At 54.3% G+C, this 12,577-nt stretch overlaps 1 protein-coding gene across 1 annotated transcript in view; it reads right to left on the bottom strand.

The window, feature by feature from the left end:
- Positions 1-890: 890 nt before the first annotated feature.
- FOXK2 (forkhead box K2) overlaps positions 891-12,577 on the bottom strand; it is a 62,209-nt gene continuing 50,522 nt past the window's right edge. Inside the window, exons 6-9 of the mRNA XM_079131015.1 lie at positions 12,198-12,373; positions 10,841-11,137; positions 10,463-10,672; positions 891-2,718 (exon numbers count right to left, since the gene is read on the bottom strand). Of these exons, the coding sequence (XP_078987141.1) occupies positions 2,522-2,718; positions 10,463-10,672; positions 10,841-11,137; positions 12,198-12,373 (880 nt within the window). The 3' untranslated portion in view covers positions 891-2,521. The remainder of the gene's footprint in view (positions 2,719-10,462; positions 10,673-10,840; positions 11,138-12,197; positions 12,374-12,577) is intronic.

A 12,577-nucleotide genomic window follows, 5' to 3' on the forward strand; every position in this document is an offset into this window, starting at 1 on the left:
CCAGGGTGTGGTCTCCAGGGCCCTGTGTGGTAGTTCCCACTCCTGTGACTGGGTCCTGCTTGGGGCCAGAGTGGAGAGCAGAGGAAGACGGGGAGCACATACCCCTGCTCCTTGGGCCCCATACCCATCTCCCCACTCCTGATCCCAGTAAAGGTCTGTGCAGGGTGGCTGACGACAGGGCAGGGGTGCTGTCTTCTGCCTGCCCAGGAGCCCTCCTGTGCTCAGGCTGCCAGCAGAGGCCAGGCAGCGCTTCACCCACCTTGCCTGCTGCTGCTTCTGGCTTTAATCTCTGGCCCCGTCTTCCTGTTGGGTGGCCTGTGTTGTCTCCACAGGTCCTGGAGATGGGGCGGCACCGTCCACAAGGCCCACTCCTGGCTTGGTGTTCTGTGGCCCTGCATGGCATGTCCCCAGAGGCCCCCCCCACAGTAAGCACAAGGCCTCCGGTTGTCTCCAAGGCCTCTGGCCAGGACAACAGACTGTCCTAGGCTCTCCTCAGCCCCGAGATCATTGTGGAGGGCAGCAGCTTCTGCTTTGCCCCTTGGAACTGCACCAACCAAAACCTTGTACCTTCCAGGAACCCTGCCCCAGGGGAGCCCAGAGTATGACCTGTGCCCAGGTTCCCAGTGCACAGCACATGGGCAGTGACAGTGCTGACCTTTCCCCAGCTGCACACCAAGCCTCTGTGGGAGCCTGGACATGACGTGTGCTTTGTTGCACCCCTGGCCACAGGCAGAGGGCAAGCCTGCAGGAGCAGTGGCAGGGCAGCACAGCTTCAACCCCAGGGCCTCATGAAGCCTGCAACCCCCTGCCCTGCCAGCAGCCGGTGCATCCTGGGTGCTCACAGGAGCGTGTGAAGGACCTTCTCAAATGACAACGATGCACCATTCAACTAAAATTAATAAAAATATTTTATTGAATTTTAGGAACTTGGTACTTTTTAAAAATTTCAATCTTTGCACACAGATCACCACTCTACTTCCTACGACAGCAGAAGTCTGGACTTAGAGACTGTCCCTCCCCTCCTGGGTGCCCCTCACCGGCTGTGGTCCTGCAGAGGATGAAGGCAGGCCAGATGGGACCACGGGCTTCCTGTGCACACCTGGCTCAGGGCAGAGCTGCTGCAGCTGTTGGCAGTCCCTGAGGGAGCTCAGAAGTCGACAGCCAGAGACTGCTGGAGAGTGGGACACGGAGGAGCTGCTGTGCAGCGGGGAGCAGTGGGCAGGAGGGAAAAGCCAGGGCGTGGCGGTGCGCTAGTCCTTCCTTGAGTCCTGAAGAAGCACGGCCGCAAGGAGAGGAGGTGCCTCCCTTTCTGAAGGCCCAGCAGCCCACCCACCATCACCACTGCCTGCAGAAACCCTGCAGGCCCGTGTGTGTCCGAGTACAAGGCAGCCGGTCGGCACCAGGTCTGCGCTGCCCACTGCCTCCTGTGGGGACCACGCCCACTGCAACGGGGCTGCTGACCGCGGGGCAGAGATGGGCTGGCAGGGCCTCACCTTTACTTTTCAGTGGCTGAGTCATGACTCCAGCACGTGCGGTAACCACAGCAACACTGCCACAGCGCCCCAGGGGCGACGCACGACACTTAGGACAGGTCTGTCGTATTTGGTCTTTATGCAAATAATAAATGTTTTAAAGTTGCCTAAATATACCATTCTGAGCCATTTCATTCCACCAGGAAAATACAGGTTTTTTTTTTCCTCTTTAAAAAAAAATTAAATACCAAAATAACTACATTTAAATAAATAATGTTATGATGATGGCACTGAACATTCACAATGAGGCTGGAGCCTGTCTGCTCTGCTGCTGGGCCCTCGCCGGGAACGCTCCGGAAGCCAGGGCTGAAGCCACGGTGCCGCTACAGGAGAGGCTGGCCTTCCTGCGGGACCACTCCTCAAGGCCAGAGAAACTCCTGCAAACCAAAGGGCGACCAGCAGCCGCTCGCCTCCAGGGCCTGCCGAGAACTCAGCAGGTTGCCAGCCGGCACAGGACACCCAGGGTGGCCCGTCCCTAACCACCAGGGCGCGGTTTTGAAGGTGACGAAACAGACTGCTTTCTGAAGGAGGGAAGGGCTCTGTCGTCGTAGCGGACACAACACTCGGAGACTCGCTTTACTTAAGTGGGATTATGCAGGGACAAGTCAACGCAAACAAACAGCCCAGAACTGCGGGCGCGGGCCAGTTCACCGGGCAGCCATCGCGTGGGGATGCGCCGGGCCCGGCGTCCGCAGGAGGACCGAACCAAAGCTGGAGCCGGAGCTGGAGCAGGAGCAGGAGCCGGGCGCCCTCCTGCCCGTGCGCTCGGGGCCGTGGCGCTGCAGCACGTCCAGGCCAGGCCTGCGGGGAAGCGCGCCTCGCTCCGGTCCCCGACCTCGGGTGCTCACCGGTGCTGGCCCTGGGCGAGGCGGCCTGACTGCGTCCAGGAGTGTTAAGGCCACCGGGTTTGGGCCGTCAGTGCCGAGGGGTCCACCCGCAGGGACGCCGCTCCTGAGCCCGCGGAGCCGCCAAGGGAGGAGCTCTGGCCACTAGTTCTGGACGCCCTTCTCCCGCACGGCTGCTGGTGGCCCGTCCACACTCAGCGCGATGACGAAGCTCTCGCCGTCCTCCGTCTTGATCCGCTTCAGCTCTGGCTGCTCCGCCTGGTCACCGTTCTGGCGCTTCGTGGGCAGGGATGCCGATGCCGACGCGTGAGTCGCCAGCATGTGTAAAGGGCTCGCTGAGGCTGAAGAGAGCAGGAGTCAGAGCTGCCCCAGGGCGCCACGCGGACCCCCAAGGGCAGGCCCAGAGCAGGAGGAACACGGCCTCCCGCTGGCCCGCCCCAGGCCCCGGTGCAGCACTGCTGTCAGGCTCAGGCCGCTGCCTCAGGAGCGGTGCTGCTGCTGGACGGCCACCAAGTCGCGGGGGCGAGTCTGTGCCATGCCCAGAGGAGCCTCACACCAACTGCACACACACGGGGCCCACCCTCCACCTCAAACCTGCAGACCCTTCCATCTGGTCCAACTCACTGCCCAGGGCAGGAAGGAGCTCAGGACGGTCCCCTAGCCAGGCCGCAGGACACAGACCCCTGGAGCTGCCACAGCTGGAGGGCAGGTGCACACACCTGCAGGTGGCACCCCGAGTCGGTTTGCCACGTCAATTAACAGGCTCTCTAGTTTTGCATGTCTGCTTAAAGACGCCTTGTTCAAGGCAGTGACAGACAGGCTGTGGCTCACACCTGGCCGGAACTCATATTCTGAGGAACAGCACAGTCACTTGCACATAGGATCACCCAATATCAGCTCAGCAAAACCAGCGAAGTACAAAAAGATGAAGATGATGGCACTAATGGACCCCACAGCACTGTGGGCTGACCAAGGCGTGTCCCCTGTTCCACCTCAGCTACCCATCCATTAGAATGACTCAAACAACTCTGAGTACTGGTTCTGGGTTGCCAAAAATGCCAGTGTGTAGGTCAATCTGCAAAGATGGAACCAGCACTGCATGCAATCCAGGCAGACAGGAATAGGACAGCCTGGGGGACAGGTGGCCTGGCCACAGCCTCTGTCTCTCCCACCGCCCACCCCTGCATGAGTGGCTATGCATGCCCTGGTCGACTGCCATGCTGGTCACACAGGGCTCTCCTCCAACCAGGTGTGGGCAGCAAGAGCAGGTGGGAGGCAGCATGAAACTCTGCCCAGCAGCAGCCCCACCGCCCACACCAGGGGCAGGAGCATGGGTGGGGCTCCCAGGGCCAGGCTGGGACGGGGCTGTTTCTGTTCAGGAAGGGACCACAGTATGACAACAACTCCAGGGCAACGCTGGTACCACACGCAGGATCCCTCGGGCTTGCAACAGGCTGGCAGCCTTCTCCCACCCCGTCCCCCAGGCAGAGTCCCAGGGGCCAGGGTCCCAGCAGACCTGCCCCGGGAGTTGGAAGTATCAGGGTGTGACTTCTACCCAGGCTCAGCATACCAGATGTCTGCCCAGCCCTGGGGACTGCACCTGGGCTGCTCTCTCCTCCAGCTCCATGCGGACAGGCTGGGCGCCTCAGCACAAGTGAGTGCACTGAACACAGGCCCCGGGCATGCAGGCCTCCACCGTGGGCAATGGACTAAGCACCCCTGAGCAGAAGAGCCACTGGGCCGGACCTCCAAAGGACCGCCCTGCGCAGCTTGCCCTCCCACAAGTGGAGGCTGTGTGCAAGTGCTATGGCCTGTGCCCAGCAGAAGAAAGCCCAGTCACATCTGCTGAATCTTCAGTATGAATAACGGAAACAGTAACTTTATCTTGGGTTGGTGTTGAAAATGAGAGTCTAAAAGGAAAAACAAGGGTTGGGGTTGTGGCTCAGTGGTGGAGCGCTTGCCTAGCACCTGTGAGGCACTGGGTTCAATTCTCAGCACTGCATATAAATGAATGAATAAAATAAAGGTCCATCCACAACTAAAAATGTATGAAAAAATAATTTTTAAATAAATAAATAAAAGGGAAAACAATCTGTGTCAGTACTGAGGTGACAGAGACATGCGAAGACAAAACCAGAGCAGTATCACAGGTGCTCAAACCAGGGAACACGGAGGAGCCCTGGTGCTCCGGAGCCACTGGCAGATGTCAAACAGCTGAATAAAAGGTTCTCGGGCTTCAAATGTGAAATTCTTGTCATCAGTGGCAAAAATGGACAGACTCTACACCTGAGCCATGAAGAAATAACGTGATTGACTGACAGAAGCCCCTAAGCAGCAAGGCCTGGGCCAGGTGGTCAACCCTGGGAGCCTGGCAGTGGCTGGATGCTGTTGCTCTGCTGTTTGTTCCCGGTGGAACCAGGGACCGGTGTGTGCTAGCAGGGTTCTCCACCCCAGCACAGCCCTCTACCAAACCTCAAAATAACCAACACCAGGGGCTGGGGCTGTGGCGGAGGGTTTGCCTAGCACGTGTGAGGCACTGGGTTCCATCCTCAGCACCGCATAAAAAATAAAATAAAGGTACTGTGCCCATCTACAACTACAAAAATACATTAAAAAAAAAAAAAAAAAAAAAAAAGAACTGACACCAGTCCTCAAAATCGTCCACACACAGGAAGGGAGGGAACACCTGCCAGCTCACTGAGGCAGTCATACCACACAAGAAGGACAGGCCGGCACCCCTCAAGAACACAAGCGTGGCATCTCCACAGCCCCAGCCAGCCTGCACAGCAGCACATCACCAGGGCACACACGGTGGCCAAGTGCAATCTGTCCAAGAATACAGGGTAGCTCACACAACTACTGCATCCATCAGGAGAAAGGCACCTGGCAGGACTCAACACCCTGCCAGGGAGAAGACCCTCAGACAGGAACAGAAGAAGTCACAGCACTGAAGTCCACACAGGGAAAAGCCACATCCCAGGCCACACCGAACAAGACTGATGGCCCTGTGATGGGCAGTGGACAAGGGCACCTCTTTCCACCGCTATTCCTGCCTGAGAAGAGGTGGAGGAAGCACAAGATGGAGGAGCAGGGCAGAGACTGGGAGCTGAGGTGGGAGGTGGCTGCAGCCCAGGGGCCCAGGTGAGCCAGGGCAGCACAAAAGGGACCAGCCCCCACCCCCACAAAAAAAATCCAAAACGAATGGGAGAGGAAGTAAATGGTCTCTCTTGAAAGATGATGTAAACTCTCATATTTAAGAAAATATAAGAATGAATATGAACAGGCATTCACACAAATCAAGACTATTATAGCTTGCAAATGAATTCCTCCAAGTTGCTGGGTAAAAGATCACACACAAATTATCAGCTGTTTTTTCTAAACTACAGCAATCAACAACTGAAAATAGAAATAAAATAAATCCATATAGAAAAACAAAGTATCAGCAAGACATTTAACTAAGGAGGTGTAAGACTTATACTCTGAAAACCACAAAATGGGACTGTTTGAAATAATTAGACACCCCAAAGCTACACATTAAGAGACATGTTAATACTTCCAGGTGAGGACACTCTCAGTGAGACTTAATTAATGCAACACCTATCAGATCTCAAAAGTTTTGCTGTTTTTTTGAACTACACCCCCCAACTTGCACCCCTTTTTAAGAATTATTTTGAAGCCAGGCACGGTGGAGTATGCCTATAATGCCAGCAACTCAGGAGGCTGGAGGCAAGAGGCCTTTGAGGCCAGCCTCAGCAACTCAATGAGACCTTATCTCAAAATGAAAAAGGCTGAGGATGTAGCTCAGTGGTGGAGCACCCCTGGGCTCATTCATCTGTACCCTGCCCCCATCCCCCTTTTTTAAAAGTGTTGAAACAGGACCTAAATTGCTGAGACTGGACTAGAACTTGCAACCCTCCTCACTCAGCCTCCTGAGTTGCTAGGATTACAGGTGTACACAAGTGTTAGCAGGAGGATACTTGGCCTACTGCTGCACTCCCCAACAGTATTTTTTGCAGAAGTGGAATTATGATCCTAAAATTTACATGGAATTGCAAGGCACCCAGAATAGATAAGAAGCCTGGCTTCTCCCTTCCCAATTTTAAAACTTACTACAAAGCTACAGTAATTAAAACTTGGTATCAGAACGAAGATAGGCATAAAGATGAAGGAAACAGGGAGAAACAAAGCATGTGTCTGTGGCTGTTTCCAACACGGGGAAGGAGCACAGGCACAGTGGAAGCTGAGGCCAGCACACAGGGCACTGAAGGCCTAAAGGAAGCCAGAGCACACCACTTCCAGGAGAAAACACGGAGTCATGGGGTGTGGGGGGCGCATGCTGGGATTGATACCAGGGTGCTCTACCATGGAGTCCCAGCCTGTGTTTTAAAATTTTCATTTTGAAACAGGGTGCTGCTTCATTGCCCAGGGTGGTCTGGAAAGCGTGCTCCTCCTGCCTTAGCTCCTGAGTTGCTGGGAAGAGCACCCACCAGAGACCCAGGCCTGCCTCTCCCTTCTCCTTCATGTCTACCTCAGCACCCGGGGCTGTGCCACCATGCCTGGCTAGGAGGAAGTCTTCACGTCCCCAAACCAGGCAGTGGTTCCATAGATATAACACCAAACACAAGAAATGACAGAAAAAATAAAGTAAACTAGACTTCATCAGAATTAAAAGGGGGCTGGGGAGGTAGCTCAGTTGGTAGAGTGCTTGCCTTGCAAGCACAAGGCCCTGGGTTCGATCCCCAGCACCGCAAAAAAAAAAAGAATTAAAAACTGTTAGGAGATACTATGAAGTGAAAAAACCCACAGAAGAGCAGATTGCTACATTCTGTATCTGATGAAGGTCTAACACTCAGAACATATATATGAAGAGACCCTGCAGTTCAGTAGCGAAGACAACCCTACTGAAGCAGGGGCAAAAGTGCCAACAGACCCTGCCCAGCAGATGCCCATGAGGGTGCTTGACATCACCAGCCATTAGAGAAGCAAAGTCAGAGCCACCATAAGGTGCCACTTTACACCAAGATGGCATTAAAAAGGGGGAGGGATGGGCACAGGACATGGGGGCCACTCCTGCAAAGGAGGCCAAGGCAGGAGAACTGCAGTTCCAGGCCACCGTGGGCAGTCGGGACCCTGTCTCAAAATAAAAAGTGCTGGCAATGCAGCTCAGTGATAAAGTGGCCCTGAGCTCAATCTCTCGCACCGCGCCTCCCACCCCAAAAAGAAAAACAACAAATGTGTGTTAGTGATTATTCTGACTTTCAAAGCTAATGGATGCTCCTTTTCTTTTCCAGGAATGACTGTCAAGGGCAAGAGAGGTCCAACTCAGTGTCCCCTGTGCCTTGGCCTTCACATCAGATGCTCAGCATCATGTGACATCTGCTGCTGCTCCAGACCCTCCCCTAGCCAGCCTTCCCCAGAGGCCCCACCTCTGGAGCGAGTGTTAGGACAGGGTGCTCACGCTGATGTGTGGGCCTGGACCATGCTGCCCAACAGCACTGCCTCTCCCGCTCTCCACCCAGGGTTCCCCAGCAGAAGCGCCCACTCCTGACGGAGCACCTGATGCTGTCCTGGCAGCAAATGGCTATGGCTGTGCAGCTGGAAAGGACTCGTGTGTGTCCTCCCTGCTTCCTCTCCGGGTGGGACAGCCAGAAGGTGCCAGGCCACCTGCCACCCTCAGAGATTGGGAACAAACAGCACCAGCTAGGCAACTGTCCGTACAGCCCTGACTGAACACATGAGCTTCAGAGGGCACACAGGAGACCGTCCACAGGTCTCCCAGGGTGGGGGAGGAACCTTTGCTCCTCAGTGTGCCGTGGCCTGCTCTGCAGACACTCGTCACCCGCCAGGCAGCCCAATCATTCCCCTTACAGTGCTGCTGGCCACAGAGGAAGCGCTTTACTCACAGCAGACATTCAAGAGCTCTTCCCCCAGTGCGCTGGAAGAGGGTTCCATGTCCCACTTCATAGATGGGCAGTTGGGGTCATAAGGGGACAGAAGATATGCAGACATTGTGTAGCTTGGACAAAGAAAAGTCTGATGTCAAAAGGTGAGTGTGAGCTGAGTGCAGGGGCACACACCTGTAACCCCAGCGACTTTGGAGGCTGAAGCAGATTCTCCTGCTCAAGGCTAGCCTGGGGAACTTAGCAAGACCCTATCTCAAAAAATATTTCAGAAGGGCTGGGGGTGTGACTCAGTGGTAAAGCTCTTGCCTAGAATGTGCAAGGCCCCAATTTCCATCCCCAGCACTGGAAAAAAAAAAAAAGAAAAAAAACAGTAAAAACTGTTCAGGTTCTGAATGACACCATAGGTAATCAGGAAGGTTTTGGCTCCACTGGAAAGAAGTAAAATTAGGCTAAAAACAGAAAATGAAACAATGTACTTTCCTTAAAAATAGTTTTTGCTTAGTAATGTTGTCAATTCTTTTTATTCCCAGACCAATTTTAGGGTTTAAGTCTACCTTTTCTTGCCAAGAGAAAAGATGGGCAGAGGCTTTGAGCAGCATGAACGCACAGGGAGGAAGAGAGGGAACAGGACCAGAGGCATCACACCTGGTGGTAATACTCAGAATGCTGCAGTGGATGCCCAACAATGATGCAAAACTTCTATTTCAAAACATCAGTATTTTCAATACTGGAAAATTAAAACTGTTGCTTAAATTTTAAATGAAAAGCATCAGTTACTGACTTAAATGTGCTGAGAGACACAGTTGTTCAAATGCACTTGAGGCAGACACAGAAGGTCTGGAGCTGCTCCATGCCACTGGATGGATCTGGCACCTAGAAAACGCATTTACAGCCGCTCTGCCTGGTCGTGCCCCACGCTGCATAGACCCCACAGCAACCCTGCTGGCATGGCAACTTGGAACCACAGGTGTGCCTTTGTCACACAGCTGGGAAGGACAATAAAACCCAGGTGAGACAGAGCCCCTCCACTTCAATCCACTTCTGGCTGCTTGCAGGGAAGCCTACCTCTACCATGTGAAGCCTCGAGTGACCTCAGCCATTCAGAAGGAAGCACATGGCAGGAGCAGGAGAGGGAGGAGGCAGTGCCCACGGATCTGAGAATGCTCAGGTTGCCAGGTTTCCCAGACAAGGCACCAGTGCTCACGCTTCCCTCAGGCTTTGGGAGGGTCAGGGCAGCACTGAACACAGGAGAGGTAAGTACAGTAGCCCCGTCTGTGAACCAGGACGTGGAGTCCCAAGCAACCTTCTGGTCCTGGCCTTTTCACAGAAAGCCCAGAGAGCCTGCTGTGGTTGGAGGCTTGACTCTGCGGCTTCAGGTGCGGGCTGCTGGCACGTGCCAGTATGGCACCATGGTGCCACCTGTGCCTGTGCAAGGGAGCAAGTGCTCCCCATGCCGAAATGCCTTTGGCTGGTGTGCAGAGCTGGTGACAGAGTCCAGGGTCACGCACATGCTAGGCACGCCCTGTGCCACTGAGCCACACCCCAGCCCTGAGACACCTCTGTAAAGCCCCAGCCCTGAGGACCCTCCTGCTGAGTGGCCTCAATGGCAGTCCAGGGCTCCTTCTCTAATGGCTCCACAGGGCAGGCCAGGACAGGCAGCCCAGTGTTCCTGAGGGTTCTGAGTCCTCCATGCCTGTCAGAACAGGATGGAGTACACTCGCTGCATGGGCTTCCACAGAGCTTTCAGAGCAAAGAGGTCACAAAAGCAGTATTCTCTACTGTCACCCTTTACCAGCAACACAGTGCTCCATGCGCAGGACACCACTCGGCAGATGGCACAGCACAAGGGTATCTAAGACACCATGTTCCACCACCCAAGTTTAGGTCATGCCGAGGCAGCACAAGCACCTATGAGACAGGAAGGAGCCCTTCTGTCTGGCAGGTTGAGGAGCTCCTTTCTCGTCGCAGATGGGCCCTGCAAAGGAGTCCCACAACAGCCCGGCCCTTACTAGCTCCTGTGGCTTTGTGCTGCTGCATTTCCAACAGCTCAGAAATGCAGTTGCATCTGCAGACAAAACCAGAGTTGAAAAAGCACTGGGACACTGACCGCCTCCTCCCAGAGAAGGACCTGGGTGCCCAGTCCCAGCGCCCAGGGAAGGACACAGCAACAGGCACTTCTTACCATTGTTCACCTGGCCATGCACCGCAGCAGGCACTGGCACCACGTGGGTCCCGTTTTGTGTTACAGTTTTTATTGGAAGCTGGTGTTGACCGAGAGGGGCCTGCTGCACTATGGTGACTGTCTGGACTGGGGTGGCCTGTGATGTCTGGATGATCCGGCTGGCAGCACCCAGTGTGGTGTGGCTTATCGCAGGAACAGGTTCCACTTTCACTAAAATTAAAAGAAGAGATAACATCCACTAGTATTACTGAAGTGCTGATAAAAATCTTACCAGTTTAAATTAAGAAATCAGAAATGTCTTTCAAACCACATGGCACACTGAGCCACTGTGGACACCTTGGCTGCACAGCTGACAGCGGCTGCCTCTCCCATGCTCACCTTTGACTTCCCTGTGGTCTCCATTCTCTTGTGGTTCTGCTTTGGGAGGGGCCAGCACCGCTGCCTGAGTGACCACTGCTGGGCCCGCAACTGTGTAAGTGCTTGCTGGGGCTAGTCCAGCCACGCTGGTGACCGACACTGCTGGTATCTGGTGGACTACGTGGACCGTCTGCACGACCGGTGGCTGAGAGGTGGAGGTGGTCACTGGGGTTGCAACAGTGTAGGTAACAGGCTTGACCGCAGAGGGTAGCTGCCGCTGGACGGTGATTAAGACAGGCTGGCCAGACAGGGGTGAGCCTGTAGAGGGCAGGCAGAGGCAGAGGCAGGGCTGAGGCTGGCATGGCCTGGGTTCCACACAGCTTCCCACACTCAGTACTCACATTCAGCACAGACTTTAACTTCAAGTACCAAATGTGGCCCCAATTTGCCTTGTAAGAAAGGTGTGGTATCTTAAGAGGGATGTGTAATTCCTACATTCACTTGCTAAAAGTGCAACTTGCTCTGTTACAATTCCTGATAACACCTTTCTCCACAGTTCTTTCTCCTGAGAATGTCCATAGGTGTTGAGGACCAGGCCACAAGATCTACTCACTCACTGGCAAGAGACAGGATGCTCTGCAGCTGACTCTGGCTGTCGTAAAGCCTCTGCCCCCAACCCGCTGCCCTTTCTGGCTGGGGGCTTGAACTAAAGAAACACGCAGATGACAGGTGCTACAGAGGGAAGTGTCCTCCAGGTCAGCGTGCCGGAACCCCAAGGAGAGGAAATGCACATTTCCCCAACAGCAGTTATTTTTTTTCTTTTTTAGTTGCAGCTGGATACAATACCTTTCTTCATGTTTATGTGGAACTGAGGTTCAAACCCAGTGCCTGCCACATGTGAGGCAAGCACTCTACCACTGAGCTGCAGCCCAGTCTTACCACAGTTTTGCTGGACATTTTCACACTGTTTATACATATTTTTTAAATTCACCAGGGCACACATGACACTGTAAGTAAACTGTACGGTGCTCACCTACTAAGTGGACACATTTCTGCTTCTAGTCAGTCCCCAGTATGTCTAATCTATGGAGTGCTTTTCATGGGGGTGGAATCTGTTTTATGGAGTTCTGAATGACAAAGGGACTCACTGAGAAGCAGGTGAATTCTAAATTAGTTCATGCACCTACATACAGTGCCATTTAAAGAACCTTCACTGGCTTTTTTAAACATTCCAGTGCTATTAGTTTTTCAAAGCCTACAACCTAACGCCCAGGTACTGGGCAGAAAGCACGAGGCAGAGCAGTCTCTCTGGCAAGTACGGCTATGACCTCTCTGCTGGCCCAGGTGTCCAATCACCCTTCTTCCCAAGTGCACTCACCTGGTGCACTCTGGGCAAACCGGGCCTCCTGGATGACGGCGAGTTTGGGCTGTGAGGCGCTGGGCTCAGGCTCCAAGGGGGCTGGCGAACCTTCCCGTGACAGGCTCTCGGGGGTCTGGGCACCACTGGAGTGAGCAGACAGCACTCCCGCGTGGTTGGGAGAGGCCGGGGCACTCCTGAGTCACCAAAAGAAAACAGCAGTCTTTACAGTGATCCTTTTCGGAGAGGGCTTGTTGTCTTAATAAGTTCACTCTGCAAAAGGGTGTCCTTGGTCTTCTGCCCACCAACTGCAGCTCCGTGAGTCTGACTCTCCAGTGTTCGCCTGTGAACTGAGCTGCATGCTCAGGTAGGCTCAGGCACCTGGGGCAGCATCACCCTGG

Source organism: Sciurus vulgaris, assembly GCF_902686455.1.
Source record: "Sciurus vulgaris genome assembly, chromosome: 3".
NCBI lineage: Eukaryota > Metazoa > Chordata > Mammalia > Rodentia > Sciuridae > Sciurus > Sciurus vulgaris.